The sequence below is a fragment of the Chelonoidis abingdonii genome, chromosome 6, assembly GCF_003597395.2.
Source record: "Chelonoidis abingdonii isolate Lonesome George chromosome 6, CheloAbing_2.0, whole genome shotgun sequence".
In the NCBI taxonomy this organism is placed as follows: Eukaryota; Metazoa; Chordata; order Testudines; family Testudinidae; genus Chelonoidis; species Chelonoidis abingdonii.
Window position 1 is genome coordinate 93541842 of NC_133774.1, and position 14557 is coordinate 93556398.

The following is a 14557-nucleotide window of genomic DNA, read 5'->3' on the forward strand; positions in this document are numbered from 1 at the left end:
CTTACTTGGTGTCCCAGACCTGTGGGTCCTCCCCTTAGGCTGGGGGGAGGTCCTTTAGAAGTGGGCGGGCTTTGCCCGCCCACCCCCGCTGGATGCCAATAGGACCAGACTCCTGTACCCCACTGGCCTGAGTCTGTCACAGTAGGGACCAGCTAATGGGATCAGAACATATCATGTATAATGGACTAGTTCTCTCTGGAATCATGTGGCTCTAAGACACACGTTCTTAAATAGGATATAGTGATAACAGGTTATAATTATAGCATTCTGTATCTTTCCATCTTCTTACTCCATCCATCTCCACCACCATGGGCTGTTTTTGTTCTAAGCAGGGCCCAACCTGTGGAAACACAAAATTGAGTTACTCAGATACTGGGGTGGTTCGAGTGGCTTTGTACTATAAACTCCTTAGGCCAAGGAACTTGCCACAGGCCATGCGAAAATAAACAGAGCATTTGCACCCTCAGCACTTTCATAATTTTCCTTGCAAAGGTGGCAAACGCTGACTTTTCCAAATCTGCAGCAAGGACCCCCTTCTCCTGGGCAGGACCGGCGCCAGGGTTTCTGATGCCCTAGGCGCAGGGCCGTTTCGCTGCCCCCTGCAGCTCTGCTGGAGCTGCCGCAATGATGGCGGCGGACGGTCCGCTGGTCTAAAGGCTCCGGTGGACCTGCCGCCGGCATCACTGAGGTAGGTCCGCCAGAGCCTTCAGACCAGCGGACCGTCCGCAGTCATGACTGTGGCAGCTCCGCCGGACCTTCACAGCAGCGGACCGTCCGCCGGCATCACTGCGGTAGGTCCCCCGGACCCGTGTACCGCCCCCCATGGCAAAATAGTGCCCCCCCAAAAATTCTGGTGCCCTAGGCCATTGCCTAGGTCGCCTAAATGGTAGCGCCGGCCCTGCTCCTGGGACTGCTTTGAGAGCAGGCCTTTAGCTTAATCCCATCTGTGCCCCAACAGAAACTGAGTGCAGAGGAACGGGGGTGAGACAATGGGAGGAAGAAGCAAGGCAGCAGGGAAGAGAACTAGAGAGCAATAGAGGGAGGAGAAGAGGAAATGTTCGGGGGAGGAGGAAGGAAGAACGTGAGAGGGGAAAGGAGGGAGAGACAGACGAGGGGGCGGCTGGGCGCGAGAGAGACGAGGTGAGCCTGAGAGAGAGAGAGGAGGGAGGAGCAGGCGTAGGGAGGGGCAACGGCGGACTGGGAGGCAGGCAGCGAGGGGTGGAGGGATGCTGAGCTTGGGCTGGAGACAGGGGAGCAGAGCCTGACGCAGCAACAGCATCAGCAGCGGTCCCAGCCTCTGGCGTAGACCCCAGTCTCTTCACACGCCGCCGGGGCTTGTGGTTTAGGCGCGCGGCCCCGTGTGGAGCTGGCTGCGGGGAAGAGCCTGGGCTCGGGCGGCCGCAGCAGCAGCATGGTGTCCGCTCCGCTGCAGGAGCCGCCGCCTCGGGGCTGAGCGGCCGTCGAGCTCTGCTCTAGCTGCACTGCGAGGCCCGGGGTGGGTGGCTCCAGGTGCCCGGGCGGCTGGGCTCGCTCCCCCCGGGGGCTGTGGTGCATGTTCGCCCCTTGCGAGTGCATGAGGCGAGGCGGCAGGAGGACCATGAAAATGATCCGGTTCCGGAGCTCGAGCATCAGGTCCCTGAGCCAGGAGATGAAATGCACCATCCGGCTGCTGGACGACTCCGAGATCTCCTGCCATATCCAGGTACCTGGCGGGGGGTGTGGGGTGGGGAGCCTGGGTTTGCCCGAAGATGGTGAGTGAGAAGGATTTCCCTGTTCTAAACCACGGGCAGCCCCAGGGCTGTAAAACACAATACTCCACCCTCTGGCCTCTCAGGTCCCTCTGCAGGATCAGCCACGCCAGGGGGCACTTACAGGTCTGCCCCCCTTAATATAGCCTCCCTCCCCGGTAACATGCCGCCTGTCCCCTCTTCCCTTCTAACCCATGGGCTCTTCGGCACATAATCGTGCATTGACATTTACACCGTGCGTGTCATTCTATCCAGCTGTATTCGTTTCTCACGCACACTGCCTGGTGCGTTCACTACGGGAGTATGGAGAAGTTGTGTATATGCGGAATGAGCGCCTCTAGAGAAGCAGGCAGGGAAAACAAAGGCCTAATAAACAGCGTGGTTGCCGGAGAGACAGTGATTGGGGAAAACTGCCAGAAGAAAGATTGTTAGCCAATTGCTGTGAAAGGACAATACTGTACTGCAGATTAACGAACTTCACTGGAATAACTGGTGCTGGAAAAACTTGTACAGTGGGAGGTGCTGAGAACCATTGTGCCAAACTGAAAACCCTGTTTATGATGAAAACCCCTTCAGACCAGGGGGTGCAGTAGCACCCCTAGTTCCAGGACCTTGGAAATGCTGGCTATAGTAATAGTAATGTTGTAACTCCATTGAGGTAGCTGGAGCAGTGCTAGGGACAAATCTGGTCCATTGTGTCTAAGTGTGTGTGTAATGTTTGTGTCTCCATGACATACTGAAAAATATTTATTTCCTTGTAAAACACTGCAATGGAAAAAAAAAACAAAGAAAGTATAACAAGGTTTACAATTGGTACTGCAATGCCAAATCTGCCTGAGAGCAATTAGCTATTGATTGTAAATTGCATTTCTGTTTTCTAATAGTGGTGGATCCTGGAGTTTTTATTGTGTTCCGTCTCCTTACTCACACTGAAAGATATTTATTTATTTGGCGGTTACAAAATTCATTGAGTTGGTGTGTGTGTGCTGTTGTATGTTGCAGGCTTTTGCAGCAGCAGACCTCACCCTGCTTTTGGGAATAGCTGAGCTGCTGCCCTATTGCACAGGAAACAAGTGCTCTCTGGTGCTTTGATCTGTGCAGGTAATTGGGTCACAGCCAGCCCACCTTTCACCTCCAAAGGGCCTACTTATCGTTAGGCTCTACACCATTTGTTAATGGCAAAGTGATAGGCAGTTCCTGTGGGGTGCTCCTTCCACCTGTCCTTTATTTTTCCTGTCTAGGACCAGAGAGCACCTTCTATGTGAATGAGCAAATACAGTGCCCTTTGGCAGCTTTGCTGCTGCTCCTGCTATGTACAGTGAATGAAATCTATTCAGGGTGTGTTTAATGGAAGAGCAGATATGCTAATTTGCACCTGAAATATGCTATGGACTGACACGCTGTTTTTTTCTTTTTATTATTCCACTCTGTCCTGGCAAAGTGACCAATAACCATGTGAGAATTTATTAACCCTTCCCCATTTATTTTGAAGTGCCTGGAATCTGGTTCTGTTCAATATTCTCATGGACTAATCTTGATTCCCTATTGAGAGTTATATGAGAAGCTTCATGAATTACAAGTGTTGTTGGATCTATTGGACAAAAAATGTTATTAGTACTATAAAGATAAGGGGGGAGGAAAACATTCCTAGTACCTAAAGTTTCCTAGGATAAAAGAAGCTCCAGTACAACAGCATGCACTAATGAAGTGTTTGATCTGTTCCTCATTATGATGATATGTGATGGATGGACCTCATTACCAATGTCAGCAAAACATTATTTTGAAAGCAGGATCCAAAAGTGCTTGCGCTCAGGCAATACTGAGCATTGAGAAAGTTCATAGCATTCAAAGTGAACCGTATCTGAAGGAATGAGCTGAGCCCGATATTTTCGCATGATTTAAGGTAGAAAATAGTTCCTCACATGAGGATTTTTAATCTAATTTATCACAGCTGAACAGGTAAAATCAGTGTGATTTTATTGTGCTCGCCTTTCCTTACTCTTACCAGCCTGAAAAAAGACGGACCCATCTGAGGGAACCATACAATGTAAAAAAGCATGTGAAATTTCTAATGAAGCAGAGTTTGTTGTCTGCCTGTGATAATATTTTTGACAGACGCGGTTTGGGTGAAATGGGAATATTCCTAATAAAATCCAGACTTGGATGTGTTCCTGTCATGTGAGGAATGCAGAGAATTCTGTAAGCATTTAAGGCCAAATTCTTCCCTGTATAATCGTACTGACTTTGCTGAAGTTACACTAGGGATTAATTTGGCCCTTCATGTCAGAAGAGAATGCTTCTTTTCCTTTCCTAGGCCGTAGGTCACCACAGACCTAATTTTCAAAGATACTGAGCACCCACAACTTGAATTGTAGTCATTGCAATTTGTGAATTCACAGCACCTCTGAAAATCAGGATCCATTAATTTTGCAACTTTTTTTGCTTGAGCCAAATGCTGTTCTGATTTACTTCCTGGGCAGCTACATTAACTGTCACATAATGGGATTCTTCAGAGTGTAAATCAGTGTAGAATTTGATTCTTGTTCTTGTAAAATGTCTAGAAGTCGCAGGGAATTACTGACATCATATACATGCAGTACTAAATTCTTTAGTAATTGAACAGTGTAGTTATGAGATCATAGCTTTAATGAGTGCATGAACCTGGATCTCCTTCAGAATGGCACTTGTGTAAGCTTAATACTGCTCTGGAATGTGTAAGCTTAATACTGCTTGTGTAAGCTTAATACTGCCTCTGATGCCCTGGAAGGTTAAACAAGGTGCAGTCCTTTAGGGACTCTGCAGAGTGAGTGCCAAGTGATTAGCTTATTATGGTAATGGAAGCAGTTTGGTTATTCTGTAACTGTGTTGCATTTGTGGTATTAAAATGATATAGGTAGAAAACCAGCAACATTTTAAAGTGTTTTAAACTGTCATAGTTATGAAGACAACCCTGAAAACTTAAACCCATATAAATTGTCTTCCTGAGTCTGCAAACAACCTAAAACAATAGATCTAACAGATGTGAATGTCTTCATTTTTCTGTATGGGTTGTGGACTCTGAAACCTAAGGATGACTGTGTAAATGTCAACGTTGTTTATTTCACTGCTGAGCACTTTAGCAGAAAACTCCAGCCAATGTACATGTTTCACAGTCTCAAACTGCCTTCCATTCTCTCCCATCTGCCAAAAGCCCAAACCATCTCCTGCTTAGCTGGCAAGGTCTCCACTTTTCCCCCAATAACACATACAGTGCAGTTATACTTTGTCAATGCAAAAATCTTTAGTATATCAAAAACTGAATATGAAGAGACAATATATAAAATTTGAATGCTTAGACTATAGCTACTGTACTGATTGTATTTTAATATTAAAATGTCTCTAGTTAAAATTTTAAACGAATCAGCCACACAATTTCCAGTCTGTCAAAAATCTGGGGACTTCACTGTGGAACGTACAAGGCCTTGCTTAAAACACATTGCCATTGTTAGGCCTTTCTTAGCTGAACTCGATTATTGAACAAGTGAACAAAATCCAAGCTTCACCAGCGGAGGTGTCTCTTCAACTTCTGCATCATGTGTGTGGACTTAATGGAATGAACAAAATTCTTCAGGGACCTACATGACACTCTTAAGTTCATCTTTGCATGCAAGATGAATAGAGCTGACTTGTCCAGATAGGGCATTTAGTGGAGATGCAGAAGAGGTGCAATGCCACTTGCTTCCGGAGGGCAAAAAGATGTGTTTGTAGCAGGAGAATGGAGTGTAGTTTGCCAAAAATAGGCCATGTGAAAATGAAAATCCAACTCGGACAATTCTTCAGTGGTACACACAAACATGAGCACCCATGCATACACTTTAAAATTTCCATGCAGCCTAGTAGACATCCTCACACTTTCACAGAACTCCTGCACACCTTTCCAGAATCACAGAAAAAAAATTGTGTGGGCAAATTTTTTTTGCATGTTAGCTATGTTATCAAAATGCTGCATATTCATAAGGGAGAGAACAGCCCATGCTGTGGGGTAATAGCAGTAATACCAGAATTGTGACGACTGGAAAACATTGGACAGTAATGTTTTGATGATTACCAGGACAGTGGAGTCTAATTGCTCAAATATGGAATCTGAGCACTGGTAGTATGGGTGTAGTAAGAAATAGAGAGGGGCCCACATTCTGTCTTTTTTTTGGGTGTGTGTGTGTGAGAAATGCAGCTATATGTAGTTTGTAACATGTGCTGTCTCAACTTTTACACTGCCAAATCCTATTTGAATATATATACCCTTGACCATAGCTGTGTTACAGGCGTGGAGTTATTTTAGAGCTCATGATAGGCACTTCAACATAGAGCTAAACAAATATACTCATTTGTATACCAGTTAGTAGCTTCATTGCAGAATTTGGCCCAACAAAAAATACAACCAGAATTGTGCATTCTTCAGCCAGACCATAAAGGACACTTCGGGTTAACTGGGTTAAAAAAATGTGACTCAAATTTTTTTGTGTAAATTTAATGAAATTAAAGGAAAAATAAGATCAGCATTTGCGTTTTAGCATTAAGGTTCTTTCAAGTGGCGCTTTGGTCACTCAAGAGGCTAATAGTGCCTACTGCTAGAAATGATTTTTCTTTGTGAAATATCAAATTATGGAGTGGGTTGGGGAGAGACTAATATGAATCATTCATTTGCAGATTCTAGCCAACTGGACTTTAGAACTGTCGTCATGTAGGTCATCAAGTAGCTTAGGGCTAGATATGTAGCTCAAAGGTCAGAATTCAATATATTGCTTCTTAAGCAGTGAGACTTCATGAGTGCAAATTAGATGAGGTGATGAGTGACGCAGGAAATGGTTGGGGACTGAGGCTTAACTAATTTTTGCAATGAGATTTGTTTCTCTCTTTTTTTTTTTAATTTTTTTTATTTATGGATTAAGCCTTCCTGGGACCTGCACATTTGACAGTCTTACAGCAGCGCTAGGGTAAGCTGCAGTTGCATAGCTAAAAGGTAGACTGCATGGAAAATAACCTAAAGGTATTGTGGTCACTGTCTGTTTCCATTTGCAAAAGACAGTTGACCTGCCTGACTGAGCATACTACTAAAGGGATTTCAGTAAAGGTTTAGGAGAGGATAATGTTAGAAATAGGATTTAGAACCTTTTGCTGCAATCAGATTCAGAACAGTAAGAATTTTTTGAGGAACTGTGAAACCCAGAGAAGAGTCATGCAAAGCAAACAAGGATTCTTTTCTTGGTTTTGCCAATATTACGTTAAAATATCAAAATATCCTGGTTTAAACTTTGTTGTCATAACCTAAATACCTTAATGAGTAGATGATGTGAGTCATAAAGCATCCTATGTTCTTAGAGACTATGTATTTTAAGTACTAGTGGGTCTATTCATTATTTGTTGTTATGGTTGTTTATAATGCAGTAGTGCCTAAAGGCCCCACTGTGCTAGGTTCTGTACAAACATTTAACAGGAAGAAATCATTGACTTCAGTGGGACTAACTCACATGCTTAAAATTAAGTATGGGTTTATGTGTACCTTGTTGAATTGTAGCCTTAACTATTCCAATATACCTTTAATCCTGATACACCTGCTAATTCCTTATCTGATCTTAAGTAGAGGGTGTTAGGTTGGACTATCAAATTGTATAGTGGATTTTTTTTATGTGAACAAATGTCTATCATGAACCATTATGAAGCCATTAAATTAATTTTCATAAATGACTAAAGGCAGAATTTTAACCCTCATCTCCAGAAAGGCTAGTAAATGTAACATGTTTCTAATTTAAATTACACTGCAATCTGATAGCTGTTAACAGCTTCTGGCATTTCAGGCCTTTCAACTCCAACTGCTCTGACTCTGCTAAGAGACTCTGGCCTTGGCTACACTTGCAGGAGTACAGCGCTGGGAGTTAAAGCTGTCTTCGTACAGCTGTGTAGGGAAAGCGCTGCAGTGTGGCACACTGACAGCTACCAGCGCTGCAGTGTGGCCACATTTGCAGCATTTGCAGCGCTGTTGGGAGTGGTGCATTATGGGCAGCTATCCCACAGAGCACCTTGTCCCGTTATGGCGCCGTGGGTTGTGGGAAGGGGACAGAGGGTGCGGGTCAAGTGCGCTTGCCAGCTGTGGCCCCACCAAAACGCGGTTATGCCTACCAGAGTATGAAGTAATCGACCACATGCCTGCAACCACATCGCTCATCAGTTCGAACCTACTCGCCCCTGGCCTCAGTGACGCCGCCTTTAAATTGCCCCGAATAAAAATCCCCTTCCTGTTTCTCAGCCAGTTGAGTGCAATCATTTGATACCTTCCACTGACCGCCTCATACACTCGAAGCCCCAGTGGGCAATGGCAAAGTTGTGACCTCAATCAGTGTTCGGGGGAGAGCTGTGCAGTCCCGCTGCCTCCAGCCGTAGAAGTACGACCTTGGGAGCCAGTATCAAGGCTGCCAATGCTGGCAGTGATCGAGGACAGCATGCAGGTGGCAAGGGTAAAGTGAAGGGCGCGAGTGCCTATTGCAAGCCCGTAGGAACCACGAAACGTGCTGCTCTGTGGGTCCCACACCTGCCAGTTTTACAAAGCGTGGGCTGATCTGGGGTACCCACCATGCCATCCGGAGATCATGTGGACACATCAGATGTGCGGGGCGGGGAGGCGGAGAGGAGAGACGGGGAGGAGGAAACCGAGAGTGAGGGTACTAGGTGAGAGGGAGACGACCAACGATCCCAGGAAGCATGCAAGCAGGACCTTTCAAGCAGGAGAGGTGCCAGCGGAGCAGCTGACTTGAGTGAAGGACAAGCTAGGGACGGTGCCTCCAGTAGCGACTGTATTCAAGATGACGTTCGAGGAAGAGGGGGTATAGGTGCAATGCCATGGCTGCTGAGGCCTAGATGGAAGCCACTGATGGTTTACTCGTGGTAAATCAAGGCCTCGGTATCCTTCAAAGATGTTCAGCCAGAGGGCATGCGCTTGCGCAAGTATTGGCAGACCACTGTGTTTGGTCCATCAGTCCTAAACGCGTCCTGCTCACTGTACCGAGTGGTGGGACCTTGCTGCAACACAGGCAAGTGCATAGGGCCAGGCAAAATCTGCATGTGCTAGAAGACCCTTCCGCTCTTCCAGGTGACCGCAGCAGCGAATAATCTTGAGATCAACTCCTGAGGAAATGTGTGGAGAACTGTTCAGTGGTAGAGTCCCCTGCACTGTTTGCTTCCCCAAAGCACAAAACCCAGTACAGCCCATAGCAATTAGTCCCCTTCTCACCATTTCAAGGGCTCCAGTGGGTTTGTCACATAACTTGGCATGGAAAATATGCCTGATAGTGAACTGTAACTCCTTCACTGTTGGATAACTGTCTGAGAATATAAACAACTGCCATGCCTCTGTATACTAGTCCGCCTTTCCTTTCTACAAGCAACTTCATCTCAGATGCCTTGTTATCAACAGTTAAAGACCCAAAACCTCCGAAAGAAGCCGCGAAAAAGCAGAAAAAGAGACCTGCGCAAGCAGTTATGACACTCTCCAAGATAAATCAAAACACAGACTGGGAGGGAAGGATAAGCAGGATCCCCAGAGAAGAACAGCACACCAAAAGAAAAGCTAGATTCATTTTATTGAAAAGAAAATAACTTTTACCGACAGACACACAACATTTGGAACCTAAAAGGCAAAGGGGTGTGGGGAATTGTACAGTCATCAGGTTTGAATATTTCATATCTGGAGTGCTGATGCAATGATGCTGCACTTCAGTAATGTCTATACTGCATGGTGAGCGGTTGAGTGCAGAGGATAAGGGGTCGTAGTTCTAGGCTGGTCACCGCTGTGACTACAGTGTTGAGGCAGTGGTGGTGGTAAGACCTGGATGCTGGGGAAGGGTCGTTTTGAGCTGATATTGGGGCACAAGTGAAAGAGCTTTGGATGGTAGGTGGACCGGCATGGTAGTGCTCTGCCTGAAGTCTACAAGATGCCTGGATAGAGTCCGCGCGCCAGCGGCATGCTTATCAAGCTGCTGCTGTGCTTTCTTTCTGGCTGCTGCGTTTCTCTGGCGATTCTGCTTTCCTTTTCCCTCCAGTCCTGTAGTTTTTGATTCTCTCTGCAGAGTGATCCATAACTGCTTTGGCAGCAGTCATCTTTGCTTTTTCGCGGGCTTCTTCCGGAGGTTTGGAGTCTTTCAACTGTGATAACACAGGCATCTGAGAGTGAGATTGCTTGATAGAAAGCAAAAAAAGGCGCGACATGTAACAGAGGCAGCATATGTTTATATCTCAGACAGTTATTCCCACACAGTGAAGGAGTTACAGTCTTCACTATAGCATATATTTTCCCATGCCAAAGAGAGTGCACATAACCCACTGGAGCCCTGAAATGGTGAGAAAGGGGACTGATTGCTTATGGGCTGTACTGGGTTTTTGTGCTTTGGGGAAAGCAAACAGCTGCAGGGGACCTACACTGAACAGTTCTCCCAACATTTTCCACAGAGTTGATCTGCAAGATATCTCGCTGCTGCGGGTCACCTGGGAAGAGCGGGAGGGTCTTCTACAGCAATGCAGATTTTGCCCTGGCCCCTTATGCAACTTGCCTGTGTGCAGCAATGGTCCCCACCCCTCGGTACAGTGCATGGACGCGTTTAGCCTGACTGGACAAGGACCACAGTGGCTCTCCCAATAACTTGCGCAAGCGCATTGCCCACGCTCTGGCTGAAACTTTTGAAGAGATACCGAGGCCGATTACCACGATGTGATAGACCACATCAGTGGGCTATTCCACATCTAGCATGCATGCATTGCATGCAGCCCTAACCCTCCCTCTTCGCCTGAACGTTCCATCCTGAAAATACAAGCTTACTAGGAATACCCCTTCCAACTACGTACTCAGATGCTAGGTAGGGTGGTGCCAGAAAGGATATCGTCCCATCTATCGCCTCCACAGTTAGGAAACCTATTGTGCAAAGCCATCCAATGTCCTGCACGTTGCCAGATCAGGTTCTTCAGAGATGCAATAATGGCCCTGCAAACTTGCATCAACACGATTCCAACGTCAACTTCCCTCCAAATGTTCCGACCGATCGGTAGCTGTCTGGGTTGGCCGCTTCTAGATGCATAGCCACTGCTTCTCCACCGTCGGGCAGTTCTCAATCTCGTGTCCTTGCGCCGCAAGGTGGGGCGAGCTCAGCACACAGTCCTGAAGTGGCTTTTCTCTCCGAGTCTGAGACCCAGCACTCCTCGTCATCCAGACTTTCATGACCGATGATCCCCACTCAGTGCCTTCCGAGCCCAAAAGCACGTTCCACGGTCCTGGAACTTCCATGAATGCCAGAAGCAATTTAGTGTCATATGCGTCAGGCAACTCGCTATCATCGTCGGACTCTCATCACTTTGGACATAAGAAATAGTCAATGCCAAACGATGTGCTGGCGGAGACTCATCAGCATACTCCTCAGCAGTTCGGGCTCATTTCCCAGAATGCGCTGCACACAACCGTTGAGAGAGTCAAGATGGCGCCAAACGTGGACGGAAACAGATTGCTGGGATGTGAAGCAGATGTCATGGCAGGGCATTGGGACAGGAAGCAGAATGGACCCCACAGCACTGCATCACCAGCGCTGCAGTCGTTATTCCCCAGGCAGAGATAGAGTACAGCCAGCGCTGTATCCAGGGAGATACAGCGCTATATGTGCCTTGCAAGTGTGGACGGTGAGTGAGTTGCAGCGCTGTAAAGCCACCACCAGCGCTGCAACTCTCCAGTGTAGCCAAGCCCTCTGTAAAGTTGGTGTGGAAGAGCTTCCCGCCTCCATATCATAGTTTATTATTGAGACATTAAAACTGGTAGTGAACTTTACTTTCTTTGTGACTATTTGTAAAAATACTGAATGACCTGGGGCAAGTTACTTAATTTCCTTATACTCCAGTCAGCTGAGCTGTAAAACTCCAATAACAGGACCTGTCTCAACAAAAGATGCTGCCATTGAGTTGATCTTTCTGGAATAGAAATGTATATATTTGCTTATAGTTTCATTACATTACCTTTTGGTACATAAATGATGATTTGGTTATCATGAGAACCTCATTTCTTGGTGAGTCCAGCTGTCACATTAGGGGGGAAAAGGTGATGGAAAAAAATTGTTTTGAGTTCAAAAAGGAAAACCAACAAGCTTTCTTCTGCTTTGGTTATGATCTGCTGATAGGTCTTACACCTCTGGAAGAAAAAAGAAAGGGGAAGACCAAATCTGAGAGTGGTCATTACAATCTGTTGTGAATGCTCCGTCAATTTTACATTGACCTTTATATGTAAACTTTGTACAGCCCTTTGCAGAAAATATTTCTGACCTATTTTAGATTGTGAAACTGAATTTATTTATGAACAGTTTTTTTTTCTTTTACCTCTTCTCTTGAGCCCACGTGATTCACGTGTTGGTATTTAGTCTTTAATGTGACATTCGCAGTCTCCTGTATCTTTCCATTAATAATTGTGGACCCTCCTTCTTGAATAAATTTAATGTATTCTCTCTTTGCATCTTATCGAAAGATACCAATTTACAAAATAAACTTGAACCAAAGGACTCTCTTTAAACTTCTCATTGCTCAGTGAAATGTGAAGAACAATAGAGTATGCTGAAGCAAGCTTTTGTGATGACCGACCAATGTCCATTGGGAGATGAACCCAACTGTGAAGACATGAGATATTGACAACTTGGAAAATAAATGGGAAGGAGGGGGGAACAAGGGAAATGAGAGAGCTGAGGAGCCAGGGATGAAGATGACGAAATGAACCTTAGCTGTGGAAAGGGAAAGGTTAAGGGATTATGTAGACAGCAGGCAGGAGATTTAGTGAATTTATATTTATCTTGTAAGTGATGTCAGAGCCATAACCAGCAAATGCCTTGAGCTGCTTTATGGTGCTGTAACAATTCAGCTATTAGGAAGTGGAGATAGAAGATGTAGGTAGGGATGCAAATTAGAATGAGTTTCATGTCACATTTTATTGATACATTTAAAGATGTGATACTATGGCCTGTATTCTCAACTACATGTCTGAGTTGGTAGCTGTGCAATTACACCTCTACCCTGATATAACACTGTCCCTTGGGAGCCAAAAAATCTTACCGCATTATAGGTGAAACCATGTTATATTGAACTTGCTTTGATCCACCGGAGTGTGCAGGCTCGCCCCCCTGGAGCACTGCTTTATTGTGTTATATCCAAATTCGTGTTATTTCGGGTGGCGTTATATCGAGGTAGCAGTGTATTAGTAGTTCACTTGACAAGAGTTGCATGTCAAAAGCCCCATTGATCAGTTTTGAGACTGTGCCTGTATGTATTAAACTAGATTTCTGTTGTCCTTTCATATAAGTGCACAGGCTTACAATGATGTATTCTTGTACATGAAACACTTGTAGATGTATGGTGTGCCCTTTTTAAGAACCGAATAATCTCATTATAAAAAAACCCCCCAAACCAGTGACTGTTATTAGCTAGGTATATAAACCAAAAAACATATTAGCAGTTCCTATTTATAAAAATTCTTGAATCTCTTCAAAACCCATGAAGATGTATTTATTAATATCACAAAGCTGTCTTATTATTCAGTACCAGTCTCTCCCTCTGGTGTGAAATTTAGAATTAAATGTACCTGCCTGAATAGGAATTGATCTCTATTTATGCCGTTAGACTCACATAATAACCTTTTGGGTCTCCTTTTTTTTTTTTCCCCCCCCAAATTGCCTGTCATATTGAAATAAACTTATGTACTAAATTTTTTGACTTATCATTATGAACTATGTGAGAAAGAAAAGAGATAAAAATGCACTTCTCACTACACAAAATTAGCCAGTGTGACAAAGTTCTTCCTTTACCTTGGTGGGTCCTGCGCTTATTGGTGGATTTGCTTACCTCAGTGTGTGAGCTTCCTCGATGATTTTCCCCTCTGTGGTCCCGTCTGGAGGCACTCCTCCTGTGGTCTGATTCAGGAGTTGAGAGGTTTGGAGGAACCGGGCCCACCGTCTCTTGGGTTCAGCCCGCCCTGTGGATTGCAGGTGTCTTGTGCCGTCCGGATGTCACGTCTGCTGATGACATCGCATCCTGGACTTCCCCATGGCTCCTCCAACCCCTTCTTTATCTCAGCAGGACCTTCTGCCTGTGTCTGGCTAGATGCTTGGATTGTGTGTATTTGCTCATCCTCGGTACGCCCCCTTCTCGTCTCAGTGTCCTTCTGTCCGGGTGGGCGGAGTGTGTCGTGTGTGCGTGGCTCATCCCGCCCTGACTGGGTGGCTCCTTTTTAACAGTGTGCCTGATTGCTGCTGATTGGGCTGCAGGTGTTCTATCATGTAGCTATTCTCACTGCCTTCTTGAGAAGATCTTAATGGCCCCAGGTGCCTGATTGTGGAGCAACTGCCTTTGGGTTACCAGTCTAGGGTGTTGTTTAGCTGGGTGCTAACTACCCATTCTTCGGTACTTTCGGTAGCACTATCTGTTCCTTGCCCTCACTATTCCCCTCTGCGCAGCACAGGTTGGGCACCTTGGACCCAGGCGGCTCTGAAAGACCATCCGTGCCGTGGTGGTGGGTTCCAGGCTGTGCATATGCGAGCTGGAATGTGGCGGATAAGACAGACCGTGGTGACCGCGTATTCTTTTCTTATTTACTGTGGCATCGACTGGAGGTGCGTGATTCCGTCAAGAGGAAAATCGCTGGCCTAGGCAACCAGTGGTCTCCATGGTCATGCAGCAGCTTTCTCTCGATCGCTGCCATACTTCTGTTCTGTGTGAGCGCTTTCTGCTGGTAGGTACAGGGATCAGAGTGTTTATCTCTTCTT

The 14557-nt window shown here is 45.9% G+C and overlaps 1 protein-coding gene across 1 annotated transcript in view; it reads left to right on the forward strand.

Annotated features, from left to right (window-relative positions):
* Nucleotides 1-1279: 1279 nt before the first annotated feature.
* Nucleotides 1280-14557, forward strand: part of FRMD3 (FERM domain containing 3) — a 229575-nt gene continuing 216297 nt past the window's right edge. The window contains exon 1 of the mRNA XM_075067252.1: nt 1280-1702. Within this exon, the coding sequence (XP_074923353.1) occupies nt 1553-1702 (150 nt within the window). The 5' untranslated portion in view covers nt 1280-1552. The remainder of the gene's footprint in view (nt 1703-14557) is intronic.